Source organism: Tursiops truncatus, chromosome 7 (assembly GCF_011762595.2).
Source record: "Tursiops truncatus isolate mTurTru1 chromosome 7, mTurTru1.mat.Y, whole genome shotgun sequence".
NCBI lineage: Eukaryota > Metazoa > Chordata > Mammalia > Artiodactyla > Delphinidae > Tursiops > Tursiops truncatus.
Window position 1 is genome coordinate 113,494,769 of NC_047040.1, and position 14,940 is coordinate 113,509,708.

The window sequence follows — 14,940 nt, forward strand, 5'->3', positions numbered from 1 at the left end:
GATCAGGAAAAATAAAATCTCAAAATAAATGTAGGTTAAACACTGGAGAGCATAAAAACACAAAATCAATCAGGACTTAATTCTTTTTGGGGAGCCAAAAGTTGGTATAATGAAGAAAGTAAGGTACTGAATTTATACATCTTGGCTCAAATGTCAACTTTGCCAGTAAGGATGCTAATTCAGAGCCTTACTTTCTCCAAATGAAAAATGAAATGACACCTACACCTCAGAGGGATAGTCTTACGTTAAAAGGATTCAGTGAGAGGACCTGCAAAGCACCCAGTCACAGCTGTTTGGACTCATATGCTCAATACTTGGTAGCTATAGTCATTCAACACTATGAAATCTGGTTACTATCATTTACATTAGATGGAGCTTCCAGAAAAGAACGTGAAAGTAAGGTAATCAAGAGAGAAGAATTCCCAAAGAGACCTCAGTTTAATTTGATAACTAATTTTTCAGATGAATTGAAGGTATCTAGCACAGATTACCTTTGACTATGATTGTTAACAAAAGAACTTAACGGTACCAATAATCTACAAGAATGGGTAAGGTAAAATCATATTTTATTAAGTTTTGGGGTAGCATTTATCTGTCTATTCATCTATCTACCCATGTATGTATGTACTGATGGTAGCAAGTTAATTTTCCCAATTATAATTGGCTCCAACGTTAGAAACTAATTTGTGTCTTAGCATAGTTCTGAGGTACTCAGCGTTGCAAAGAAAAGCCGCTAAAATATATACAACTGCCATGGATAATCTGCCGGTGGCGAACGACGGGATACACATGTCACCTGATGCAACCCTCTACAAGCTCATCTGTCATGTCTATTTAGGAAAGTGAAGAACCAGCTTATTGGCTTGCCTTGTCATACAACCACAAGCTATACAGTATCCACGCCCAAACCCCAAATTCATTCTCCTATCTCTAGCCCGTAAGATTTTGAAAACTTTACTTTCTTGTAACTTTAGCTTTATCCAGGGCCAGGTTCCTTCAGCACAACATGGCGCTCCTTCCCTTTCTGGTCAGTAAGGCCCAGAGTCTCACTGGACTCCCGTAATCACCCTCGGGGAAGGGTGCGGTGGCGGCAGCCTGCGTGTGGGACCAGGGGAGACGTGGTCTCGTCTCCAAAGGCTTGGCCGTTGATGCTGTGCTGTCTGCTCTTCTCTAGCATCACTTCTTTCTGCCTTCAGCCCCCAAAGCCCCTACCGCCCCTCTGCCCCAGGTGCCTGGTCCAGGCTCTGGCAGCCCAACAGGACAGGCACGTGCTGCCCTCCACACATCTCCCAGCTGGGTTACTGAGCCGGCGTTTCCTCGTCGGTTTCCACTCTGGCTTTGATCTGGAAGCCACGTGGACTGACCCAGGCAGCAGTAAGAAAAACTAACAATTTGAAAGCTATAATCTGTCTGAGGTCAGAAGGTCCTGCCTACCTACGATCTTTTCCTCCTTAATACTGAGAAGACTGTGAAACTGCTCTCTTCCACTCTTAAAAAAGGGGAATAGGGGGCTTCCCTGGTGGCGCAGTGGTTGAGAGTCCGCCTGCCGATGCAGGGGACACGGGTTCGTGCCCCGGTCCGGGAAGATCCCACATGCCGTGGAGCGGCTGGGCCCGTGAGCCATGGCCACTGAGCCTGCGCGTCCGGAGCCTGTGCTCCGCAACGGGAGAGGCCACAACAGTGAGAGGCCCGCGTACTGCAAAAAAAAAAAAAAAAAAGGGGGGGGGGGATAACTTGATAGCTTTCAATTGTTCTTTCCATTTCTACAGATGGACTCCAGTACCTTACTGATAATACGTGGAGGAAACAATCTATAGCCAACACCCCTGGCATAATTTTTATGAATAGGAAGAGTACAATGTTAATAGTAATAAGTATTATTTACTAGACTATTTTTTCACCGATCATTCGTATTTACTTACAGAAATTGGAAATGTTATAGTAGGAGAATACATTTCATAAGATTCCGAAGTATCCCAATGAAGCAAATAGTTCAGCAATTTTTTAATATTTCTTAGTAACTAGGACTCAGACTAAAAACATTTTCATCTGTCAAAGCCTCTACCTTAAACAAAACAGCTCTAACCAACAGACCCCCTGCCTTCGTACCTCCTGGTTAAACAGTGTCATCTTCCTGAAGACATATGCAGTGTTTCCTTCTTCTGAGTGGCAGGTGACTTGGTAGCACCCATAGGATGAACTTCCTGTGGGTTCCGGCCAATACTGGTGACACTTAACCTGGTATCAATAGATTTTAGAAATATACATAATTCAGGTTCTCCAATTTTTAAAATGTTTTAATTTTTAAGAACTTTCAAACTTACAGAAAAGTGACAAGAATAATTTAATGAACTCTCATATACCCTTCACCTAGATCTACCAACTAGTATCATTTTTTTCTTTGCCACTTTTTCTCTCTGCAATAATAGTCTGTTTGGATATATTTTGAGACTGCGAATATCCTGTTTACAACAAGCTTCCACCCATTGTTTTACCATTACACTAATTTAGATTTAAGTTAACAATGAGAAAGAATCTTCAACTAAAATGCCAAATGCAATCCATGTATTTTCATAATTAAGATTTTTTTAAAAAAAGGCTTCATGACATACAATTCACATACCATTCAATTTACCCATTTAACATACACTATTCAATTGTTCTTAGTATACTCACAGAGCTGTGTAACCATTACCACAATCACTTTTAGAACATTTTCGTCACCCCCAAAGGAAGATCCACAGCCCTTAGTAATCCCTGTGTGTCCCTCTGGCCCCCTCTCCTCCCTCTAGGCCAGGCCTGGGTGACCACTAATCTACTTTCTGTCCCCTATGGCCTACTTTGGACATCACATATAATAGAAGCACAAGATACGCGGTCTTTGGTGACTGCTTTGTCCACTTTGCACAGTGTTTTCTAGGTTCATCCATGTTGCAGCATGTATTATGTTTTCATAACTTTTTATTGCCAAAGAATATTCAACTGTATGAATATACCACATTTTATCTGGTACATCTGGGTTTTCTCCCACTTTGGGGCTATTAAAAATAATGCAGCTGTGAACATTTGTGCACCAGTTTTTGTGTGGACGTGGACTTAATTCTCTCGGGTATTCCTAGGAGTGACACTGCTGAGTTACAGTCCCTCTACGTTTAGCCTCTTCAAGAGCTGCCGGGCTGTCTTCCAAGGCAGCTGCACCATTTCACAAACCCACCAGCGGTACAGGAGGTTCCACTGCCGCCACATCATCACCAACACAGGGGATTTTCTGTCACCTTTACTTTGGCCACCCTACTAGATAGGACGTAGTAACGCATGGTGGCTTCGATTCGCACTTCCCTGATGACTAATGATGCTGGGCATCTTCTCGTGACCTTGTTGGCCATCTGAATATCTTCTTTGCAGAATCATCTATTCAGATCCTTTGGCCATTTTTAAATGGGGTATTTGTTATTTTACGGTTAAGTTGTATGAATTCTTTATATATTCTAGATACAAATCCCTTATCAAGTATATATTAGTCCATTTAAATAATAATGGCTAACACTTATATCACATTTATTATAACACACTTATTATGTGTCAGTCACGGTTAGGCGCTTATCCATGATGATTTTAATCACGACCCCGTAAGAAAGGACGTTTAGAGGTGACAGAAGAGACCACACGACGTGGCTCTCTTGACTGTGCACGCGATGCAGCCTAGAAAAGCTTTGGGCAGCGTGACTTACTCTGCCATGCTCGGCCTGTGTGGTCAGCATCACAACCGTGGAGCAGCCTTGTTCCCATGCCATCTGCCAGAAGTCTGTACAGGTGTGTGGCAACGGCCCTTGGCAAGCGATGTACTGATTTATTATTCTAGAGGAAGGAATTTCCATCTAAAAGGACACAAAAACAAAATCGTTTGCATTATTACTTTTTACTAGGATCAAACACACGAAAATCATCTACTGAATGATAACTGAATACAACTAATCTCAATAAATTGCGAAGTGAGTAAAACAAATCTTTATCCACAATTTATTTTATTTGCAGCAGAAATTTCTGGGCAATGTGCAGTAGTTATACATATTTATCTTTCAATCAGTGGAAACAGGAATTTAAATATTTTCCAAAGCGCTCTTATGGTTTTTTTAAGCGCAGCTTTACAGAGAATCCTGTTTCAGAGGCAGAGAATTGATATAGAAATAAAAAATGTTTGCCTGTACATAGAAAACAAACTTATGGTTACCAAAGGGAAAAGGCAGGGGATAAATTAGGAGTTTGGGATCAACATATACACACTATATAAAATACATAAAAAACCAAGGACCCACTGTATAGCACAGAGAACTATATTCGATATCTTGTAATAAATTATAATGGAAAAGAAAAAAAACTGTCTCTAACCAGCTTATTAGTAAATTTTGTGAGAAGCAAAAATTCTGCCATTGGCTTTAGTTGAGATTTTTCATATTATATATGTGTATATATGTATAATGTGACGTATAAATATTATGTAATATGCACATAATTATATATATAATAGATGTAGCATGAAAAGATTGGAAAAATATTTTAAGTTCATTATTTTCAGAAAGTAAGACTGTAAGTATTTGGGGAAGATGAACCATCATCTTATTATATTTTTAAGACTGAATTAAAAAAAAGAAAAGGTGACGTGTACATGGCAACTGGAAGGATACCAAAGGGTGAGGAAAGATGTCTCCTTCCCATCCCAGCCTCCAGTTTACACTCAGGAGGGCAATCCTTTTTCCTAGCTCCTATCATGTCCTTTTGAAGATATACTACACACGACACACAAATGTACACGTAAAACTACTTTCCTTTTTTGCTGTAAAATATAAATGGTAGCATATAATGTTGTTCTGCATCTTGTTTCCCTTTTTTCTACTTTACCTTTAAAATCATGTCAGATTAGTACATAAAATTTCATACTGTGTAATGGCTCTACTGTATAAACGTACCGTAAATTCATATAACATTTAAGTTGTGGCCAATTTATCTGCTATCATAACCAAGGCTACATTGAATAATTTGTAGACCTAACATTTTTGCACACAGGAAGAAATATATTTGTATAGGCAACAGGAAGAAATGAGAACGCTGGATCAAAGTGCATGTGCGTTTAAAAATATTTTTAAGTTAATTAATTAATTTTATTTTTGGCTGCATTGGGTCTTTGTTGCTGCACACGGGCTTTCTTTAGTCACGGCAAGCGGGAGCTACTCTTTGTTGCAGTGCGCGGGCTTCTCATTGCAGTGGCTTCTCTTGTTGCGGAGCACGGGCCCTAGAGCACAGGCTCAGTAGTTGTGGCACACTGGCTCTAGAGCACAGGCTCAGTAGTTGTGGCGCACGGGCTTAGTTGTTCCGCAGCATGTGGGATCTTCCCAGACCAGGGCTCGAACCCGTGTTCCCTGCCTTGGCAGGCAGATTCTTAACCACTGCACCACCAGGGAAGCTCTGCATTTAAAATTTTAACAGACGGCTCCAAATGGCTCTCCAAAGAGGTCGTCCCTATTTATACTTCCACCAAGAATGTATGAGGAAAGCTTGTTCCTCAGTAAACTCCTTAATAATCCACAATCCTTTCTCCACATTCTGAAACTCGCAATGTTCTGAAGCGTAAGTTTGTCTCTCTCTCTTTTTTTTTGGTATACCTAACCTAACCTTGACTTATTTCGTAACGGTATCCGACCTGAACCTGTTTATAGTCTATCAGTCCTATTTCGTGGGAATATCCATAGTTTGTTTGCTGTTGAATATCAACATATTGATTATAGGGTAACGTCCCATAGCCTGCTGGGGACATTACTTATTACAGTATATGCACCGAATCACCTTTCAAAAATCCTCCGAATTCTGAATCCCAAAGCATATTTGACCCCAAGGTTTCAGGTAAAGGCTGTAGACGTGTATAGGGTATTATCAAACTTTTTGATATTTCAATCTAATAGGTGAAAAATGGTAGTAATTCCTTGCAGTTTTGACATGTACTTTTCTTTATGTAAATTAAGTTGAGCATATTATTCATTTAAGTGTTTGTTTCTGTTATTTTTCTTTGTTTCTGTTATTTTTCTAAGTGTTATAACAGTATAATAGTTTTGCTTAAAAAAAAAGTCCTTATCAGAGGTACATACTAGAAGAGCTGATTGTCATTATCATGGATTCTGGAATAAATCTCGAAGTTTAGAGTGGTCCCTCTTATTCCAAATGACAAAGGCATAATTTAAAAAAAACTTACATTTATATAATTCGCATTGATATAGTCTTCTTTACCCTTTAAAATGACCCGTGTAGCATCATCTGAAAAAATTTAAAAGAAAGAATGTTTTAATAAAGTTATGTTAAGAGGATTAAACATAACATACAGAGAGGGTAGATACTCACAAGGCGAAATATCTCTGTATCTATTTTTGGAAATGTTCTGAGGTAATTTGGCACAAGACATTGTCATTCCAGGTTTTTTCCGATATAGTTGCTAAAAAAAAAAAAAAAAAAAAAAAAAAAAAAAGAACGTGTCCAGAAAGCCATCAAGAGTTTGTTTTGTTTTTGTTTTCCAGACTTCTATGCTATCAAGAAACAGGTATTTTTCCTTGGAATACCACATCTATACAATGATGTACCTTAGGTTTAGTAAGGTATTGAACCAGATTTGCAAAGCTGAATTTTGCAAAATCTCTGACATGAACTATATATATTTTGAAAAATAGTAAAACAAGTAAAAACAATTTTCCTTACAGCAAAAGTACCTGAAGTTTTAAATAGCACATCTGTAGGAAACACCTAGCTTTCATTTACTTTAGAGATATTTAAAAGAAAAATTGACGTGCCCTAAATATTTTATAGTCACCTACCCTCAACATACACTTCAGAGCAACAAATATTAATGATAGCTAACTACCCTGACAAAAATTAGAGAAGCATTAAATATGAGGTAGGTACATATTTTTATGTACAAGGTACAAAAATTATTTTCCTTTAACTCAGTATTTTTACATCTATAATAGTCTATCTGCAACCTTTCATTAAAACAGCTATCTAATTACAGAGAAAATGTAGCTTGATGACATACCTATAAAATCTCCTTATCCCTCCGTTTTAAACAGATATCTATTAATGAAACCATAGCTAGTATTTTGGAAGCAACTTCTTAAAACGTTGCATTTTAGAATTCTTTTTATATCAAGTATTTTTCAGAATAACATTTTAGTTTATAAATTTTAACTGACAGTAGATTAGGCAGTTAAGAAGCCGTGAAAATACAGGCAAACACCTTTCCCACACAACGTTACTTACATCAAACTGTGTCAGCACTGTCCCAGTGATGAGCCCCGCAGCCAGCTGGACCATCGACTCTCGCAGGGAATGGCCATCCTGATGGATGCTATCTAGCGGGGCTTTCTCAGGAATGTACTGGAAGTCCGGCTCATTCTCTAGCTTTTCTTCCACTACATCATACACAGCTACAAAACCAAAACCCAAATCAAAAAAAAGCCTCATGGAAACCTTAATGAGTTGGCAAAAGGAATCTACCAGATATTATTTAATTTTGTGTCAGGAAAAATATTCATTTATTCCTAACTCATCAGATCTGAGTCTGGGGCCACTGTGTATGGGTTGAGAGTGGCTGTGGAGTAGAAGAAGTACCTCTGGGGAAAAGAAGGTTCTTGGCCATATTACTGAAAACGTCTGTAACTTGAAGAGACAGTAGGAAAAAGAGGAAGGCCAAGAAGCAGCTCTGACCGGATCTTTAATTTGTGGACCTGGGACAAGAGCAGCAATAGAGGCCTATACACACCATAGGTCTAGACGTGAAAAGCTACACATAAGCGGAACAGAATACTAAACAAAATACTTTCTATTCTCATTCCTTGATGTATCTACCAAACAACTTAAGAGGTCAGATTTCAAAGGAGAATTCTAGGCCAGAATGCATGGTTGTGGCAGTGAGGGGAGCCACCCCTAGACTGTGACCCTTAGGCCACCCTCAGCTCCACTCTTCAACGTGGGGGCCTATAAGCACACCCTGAACCTCACAGCCCACACGGAAGCCCATTCTACACCCCTTTGGAAATTGCTTCCTCTGCGCTACCCTGTTGGCCTATATCATGTGATCAACCCTTGGGAGAACGGATCTGGGAAAAATGGCCACAGAGGCCCAGGAATGGGCTCAGAGTTATTTGGTCAGAGAACTGAGGGTTGAAAAAGGTGGTCTAAAAGGACGGGGAGGTCACAGACGCTGTGACCTTGGTCCCACAAAATCCTGACCCCCATGGGAAAAGGCAAAGCTGAAGCAGAAAAGAGCCCCTTAAGGATGGAGTCAAGCTTCTGGCCTTGTTTAAGAAGTATTGTTCCTGCTCAAATACATATGTACTTTTGAGAAGAAGAGATTTCTGAAATGAAGAATGTAAAGACAAAAAGATGGAAATGCAATTTGTCTAAGAAGAAATAAGATTTAAAGGGGAAAACACCAGGAAAAACAAGCTACGTTTTGGCAAACATAATTTAAAATTTTGATTATACAGTATTTTTTAAAAAATAGACATGACAAACCCACACTGAAAATGAATCCTGGTCTAGGTTTTGTTTGATAATAAAGCAATATTAGAAAGATCGTTGCCAAAAAATGTAGGCCCTAGGTGGGTTCCTCTCCTAATTTAAAGTATAAATGGAGTGATTTGGAATTGCAAAAAGGCCATGCCTCTTCCATTATATAGACTTTTCTTCATATTCTGCTTCTGTACTAGTCACGAATTTGTGAGCAGATAACTGAAATGTCTTGATGCCTAAATGTCCTCGGCTATAAAATGGGGATAATTTATCATTGGATGGCTGTAAAGGTTAAATGAGAATATATAAAAGAGCCCAGGTCTATGGAAAGCATTTAAAAACTATTAGCTAATATTATTATTAAGTTCTTTAGGATCTGTTATCAAGAGAAAACAGAAAAAAACAAATTGAGAGATGATTCTTAGTATGACGTTTAAGTTGTTTTATGTGACGGAAAATGCCTAAAAATGAATCACCTAAATAACAGATCTAAATAAATGAGTTCCTTGAAAAGTCAAAATAGAATGTTCTGTTGAAGTCCTCTGAATTTTCCTAGGAAGCCAATTCTAAACCATGAACGCAGAAAAACACAAAGTACAGGCAAAACTCGTTTTATTGTGTTTCTCGGATATCTAACTATGGTATTTTTTTTTTTTTTTAAACAGATTGAAGGTTTATGGCAACCTGTGTTGAACAAGTCTACTGGTGCTATTTTTCCAACAGCATTTGCTTACTTCGTGTCTCTGTGTCATACTTTTGTAATTCCCGCGATCTCAAACTTTTTCATTATTATTGTATCTGTTATAGTGCTCTGTGATCAATGATCTTTGACTTACTATTGCAAAAAAGATTATGACTCCCTGAAGGCTCCGATGATGGTTAACAATTCTTAGCAATAAAGTATTTTTAAATTAAGGTATGGATATTGGTTTTTTTAGACAATGTGATTTATTGCACACTTAACAGACTACAGTATAGTGTAAACGTAACTTTTATATGAACTGGGAAACCAAAGAAGTCATGTGACTCGCTTTACTGCGGTGTTTTCTTTATTGCAGTATTTTCTTTATTGCGGTAGGCTGGAACCGAACCTGCAATATCTCCAAGGTCTGCCTGCAGAGAAGGTAAAATGAAAATGTCTGTTTGTACCCAAGAGGCAAAATGGGTACATGGGGAGAATCGGTAGAGTTCTAATCACATTCTACTTCCCTATGGTATGTAACTGGTGATGTGGCCCTAACCAATAGTCACTCTTGTGGCTAAAACTGTGATTAACATAACTGTTGGGAACAAAACTAGAGGAGCGTGTCTCCTGTCAGGAGGAGGTATGGCATTTACGAATGCTTCTCAGAGGGGACTGGTGAGCGCTGTGGGACCCACAGCAGTGCCATTATGATGAGCACAGGCTGAGGGCCTGGGACCGCGAGCCTGGAGGGAAGGCACAGTTTCTGTGAAAACCCTTCTCGGGACACTGCTGAGGCTGAGCTTACTCCGCACCACATTTATTCTGCACAAAGTGAGAGAATTAGGAACACTGTCCAAAAGGGCAATGGATGGCTTCAGGAGCCCCTGAGCACTCCATGTGGCAGCATATTCGTGAGATTGTCGTAGAAACCGAACTCCAGCTTGTTGCAGGGCTTTCTGCACGTGGAACAGCAAGTATACCTGAGGAAGGACCCAGGACTCCTCAAGCACCTGGGGGCAAGGGAGGCAATCTCAGCCACGGCGGTCAGGACAGAACTTGCCGAGGCTGACATCTGAGCAGAGACCCGAGCGAAGTGAGGGTATACGTTCCACGCACATCGGGAGGAGTGCCTCGGGCAGAAGGGCCATCGGGAAGGCCAGCACAGATGACTGGAGAGGGAGCAAGGCCGGGGGTGGGCAAGGTGGCCAAGAATCTGCATTTTACTCCACATGTGAACGGAAGCCGCTGTGCCTTGAGCAAGAGACTGACATGACGTGACCTGTGTTTTAAGAAGCCCGCTCCGGCCGCTGTGTCTAGGCATAAACATGAAGGAATTATAAGAACATCCAGTGCGACCCAGAGCACTCACCATTGGGTCGAACTAGAAGGACGAGCTCCCCAGGATGCGTCTCGCAGCTCGCTCTGATGAGCAGGACCACCTGGTCGTGGGTGTGCCCCGCAACGTCCCGACCGTTGATCAGCACCACTTGGTCCCCTTCGTTCAGTCGGGGGACACACAGGTCGGCCTGTAATGGGATGAGAATAAGGTCTCCGATTTGCACCCGGCTTTCTGGAAGTAAGGCACAGGAACTTACGTTTATAGACGCTGCAGCAGAACTAAAACCACATGTAGAAGTCTTCTTCGCTCATCCATTAAGAAAGCAGAAGTAGGAATCTCACTTTCCCACAGACACTCCTTTTTTCCTTCTTCATTAATACCTTTTCCCCTAATGCCCTATTATATACCTAGATATACAGAGAAGACTAACATTCTCAAGGTGCACAGACCAAGACAGCCCTCACTTTGCACTGTCCAGATACATACAAATTTCAGTCACCACAGCTGAGTTAAATAACACCCGTCTCCTAACATGGTTCAAACTTCAGTAACTGTGATCAATTAATTATGAATAACTGCATAAAGTACAAAATTCGCCGCTAGCCCATGTCAGTCCAAAAATCACTATGTAAATCATAAATATGCACCATGATCAGTGAGCAATCACATCCCTTCTTTCAAAGGCTACTGGTGACTTGGCGTTGGGCATTGGTTATTCAGTTCATGTAGAGACAGCAAAGCGGGTACTTGTCTCTGTCTCCCAGTGATAAACCCACGTAAAAATGGATAATTTAAAGAGCGAGCTAGCCAAAAAGTTAAAAGTATAGCAAAGAAACAAAAAGGGACGGTGCTGGAAGTGAAATTCAAATTGAACATAAACTGAGTTATAGAAGAAATAGCTGACTATGGAAATATTGACACTTCTGCTGTTTGAGAGACCCCAGATACGGAGGGGAAGGAATTTAGAGAAGGTGAATTTATCAACATAAATGATGAAAGTGGCTGCAACAAGAAGGATGAAGATGTCTGAGGAAGTGATGCTGGCGAAAAACTTCTCAATACGGGCACTCCTGGGAGATATTTCACATCACTGAAAGTGCAAAGGACAAGTGGAAGTGGATTCAGACTTAGAAAGGATTATGACCACTTGCCAAGGTTAAGAAAAAATGCTCACTCTGTAATTTAACCTATATGACAAGGAGACAAGCACTGTTCACAAATTCCCTGTGGTAAGTTTTCACAATGAAATAAAACACTTTAATTCTCAATGTTTCTAATGTTTGGAATTACAGGATACTAAATCAGCATGAGTTTTACTATTTTTTCATTTCCCTATATACTTACAAGAGAAAGCATCAGAAATTTTAAAGTTTCGATGACAAATTTAAAGGCCATGGAAACAAACATAATTTTCCCCACTGACTGTCAAGAGCACTTTGTATGGTTTCAGACTGCACGGTTATCTTTACAGCCCTGCACAACTGTGCACGTGAGGGCTGCCTGTATTTTATTGAGAAAACAAACAAGTAAATAAGGTAAAAGAGATCAACAGAAATATGGACAGCCTGCTCCAGGGACACAGGAATGAGAACTCATGGGAGTCAAGTTTGCAGGATGATAGCTCAGACCGCGAAGGAAATGATAGGGCTGGACCTTTCAGAAAGGGCCGTGGCAAAGGCTTGAAAGATGGAAGCACAACTAAACTCACTGTAAAACAAAGTTAACAAAGTCCAGTAAGGTACTGTCACTAGTGGAAAGAGCACTGGTCTAGGAGCCAAGTTCTTCCTTTCCGCTTATGACATGTGTGATCTTAAACACCTGAAACTCTGAGAAAGGAACATGTATCTGTCCTAACTATTCATCGTTGTGAAATTTTTAAAATGAGATATTTCAATGCAAAGCATTAAAATCTGGAAAATTCAAATTTAAGGTTTGGACCATTCTCTCTAGTTGCTTCTTTCTCTACTTCTTGTAGTGGTTAAAACAAAAATCTTTGAATGTTATAGCACAGTGGTTACCCATTATAACTGAAGTAACACTCTCATACTTAATCTGCCTTTTATCAGGGCAGATTTTTATTTGTATTTCATTCGGATCTGGCAAGTCTAGATAAAATGAATTTTGCTGGGGCAAGAGCTATTGGCTCAAATATGATCAGGTAGGAAGAAAAACATGATTTTGGAAATTACCCATTTTAGAAGGTTTCCAATATAAAAAATGACACTAAAATATTTGAAACACTGTCCTTTCCCCTCAATCACCTAAAATGAGGTTTCTAACTGGAAAACTGTAATAGTCTTTAAATTAATAAAATAATATAAAAATGACACATTTCTATTTATTTAATTTGTTCTAAATTCAGTCACTATTTATGAAACATAGTTCTATGTAGCAGAAAGGAAAAATTACCAATATAGTAATCTGTATAGCATAAAAAGAAAATTTATAGTCATAAAATTTTGTTTGGAAATGAACCTCTCTATAGAATGTTCAAGAACACCCTTGACTTAATTGAAAACTATCCATATTCACTGTTCAGAAAAATCAATATTTCTTTTATGACTATTACAATTGGCATACAAGTAGAAAAAGGTTTATTGGTTTTTTCTAATTATAAGAGCAATACATGTTCATTGTCATGATTTCAGACAATTTAAAAAAAGGACACGGACATCCCTGGTGGCACAGTGGTTAAGAATCCGCCTGCCAATGCAGGGGACACAGGTTCGAGCCCTGGGCCAGGAAGATCCCACATGCCGCAGAGCAACAGCTCGTGCACCACAACTACTGAGCCCGTATGCTGCAACTACTGAGCCCACGTGCTGCAACTACTGAAACCCGCGCACCTAGAGCCTGCGCTCCGCAACAAGAGAAGCCACTGCAGTGAGAAGCCCGCGCACTGCAACGAAGAGTAGCCCCCGCTCGCCACGCCTAGAGAAAGCCCAGGCACAGCAACAAAGACCCAATGCAGCAAAAAAAAAAAAAAAAAAAGGGAAGATGGAAGCAAGTAATAACAGTAATTCCACTACCCAGATTAAATACTGCTAACATTTTTTATCATGTTTCCAGATTTTTAAAATATATTTACATAACTCATATTTTTAAAAATGGATAAAACAAACATACGAAAGTATAATATGCATTTTTAAATTGAGTATAGTTAATTTAGTTTCAGGTATACAGGAAAGTGATTCAGTTACAAATATATACATATATTTTCAGATTTTTTCCATTACAGATTATTATAAGATATTGAATATAGTTCCCTGTGCTATACAGTAGGTCTTTGTTCTTTATCATAGTGTGTATCTGTTAATCCCATACTCCTAACTTATCCCTCCCTGCCCCTTTCCCCTTTGGTAGCCATAAGTTTGTTTTCTTTCTTTCTTTTTTATGGCTGCACCGCGTGGCTTACGGGATCTTAGTTCCCTGTCCAGGGATAGAACCCGTGCCCTTGGCAGTGGAAGCGTGGAGTCCTAACCACTGGATTGCCAGGGAATTCCCATAAGTTTGTTTTCTATGTCTGGGAGTCTGTTTCTGTTTTGTAAATGAATTCATTTGCATTTTTTTTAGGTTCCACATAGAAGTCGTATCGTATGGTATTTGTCTTTCTCTGTCTGACTTACTTCACTTAGTATGATAATCTCTAGGTCCATCCATGTTGCTGCAAACGGCATTATTTCATTCTTTTTTATGGCTGAGTAGTATTCCATTGTCAAATATGCACTTTTCATAATACTATCTTATGAAAATATTTCCATACTTATATATGCTACATCATCTATCATTTTAAGAGCTGCAAAGCAATGCATAACTTATTTAATCAATTCTAATGATGTACATTTTGATTTTCCCTCCAATTTTTAAGTTTCACAAACAATACTACAATGAACGTCCTTGTGTATCCTTTGTTCCAACTGTTTCATTAGAGGTAATTCCTAAAAGTGGAATCGTCAGGTAAAAGACATATTTAATTAAAAATAAGTTTTACTTAAAATTTTTGTTTTTGGGAAAGCGATACACCACACAGTTTACAGAGCTGACTAGGTCTCTAAGATTATTATGATAAGAAACCATTTCTTATGTTCTCCCCTATCTTCCCCTCTTTTGAGGCATCTTCTTTCAACATTTTAGCTACATCTTTTGTATTTACCTCGGTATCTCTAAATAACGTTCCAATTTTATTTTTTATTTCAGACGTTATCTAACTTTCTACTTGCTAGATGAGAACTTAGCAATCGTTCATCTCCTCATCTGCACTCCCAAACACACACACACTTCCCAATACACACTGAACAAATAATTTTGGACTATTTCCCCCATCTTTCACATGTGTAGTAGGTTCAGTAGTCATTTTATACAT

General features: G+C 39.2%; 1 protein-coding gene across 7 annotated transcripts in view; it reads right to left on the reverse strand.

The window, feature by feature from the left end:
• Positions 1-14,940, reverse strand: part of PTPN4 (protein tyrosine phosphatase non-receptor type 4) — a 178,315-nt gene that overhangs the window by 8,487 nt on the left and 154,888 nt on the right. For all 7 annotated transcript variants that reach the window (XM_019932320.3, XM_019932319.3, XM_019932323.3 and 4 more), the window contains 6 exons: positions 10,608-10,764; positions 7,300-7,466; positions 6,391-6,481; positions 6,245-6,306; positions 3,732-3,878; positions 2,110-2,238 (listed from right to left, as the gene is read on the reverse strand). In XM_019932320.3, coding sequence (XP_019787879.1) covers positions 2,110-2,238; positions 3,732-3,878; positions 6,245-6,306; positions 6,391-6,481; positions 7,300-7,466; positions 10,608-10,764 — 753 coding nt within the window. The remainder of the gene's footprint in view (positions 1-2,109; positions 2,239-3,731; positions 3,879-6,244; positions 6,307-6,390; positions 6,482-7,299; positions 7,467-10,607; positions 10,765-14,940) is intronic.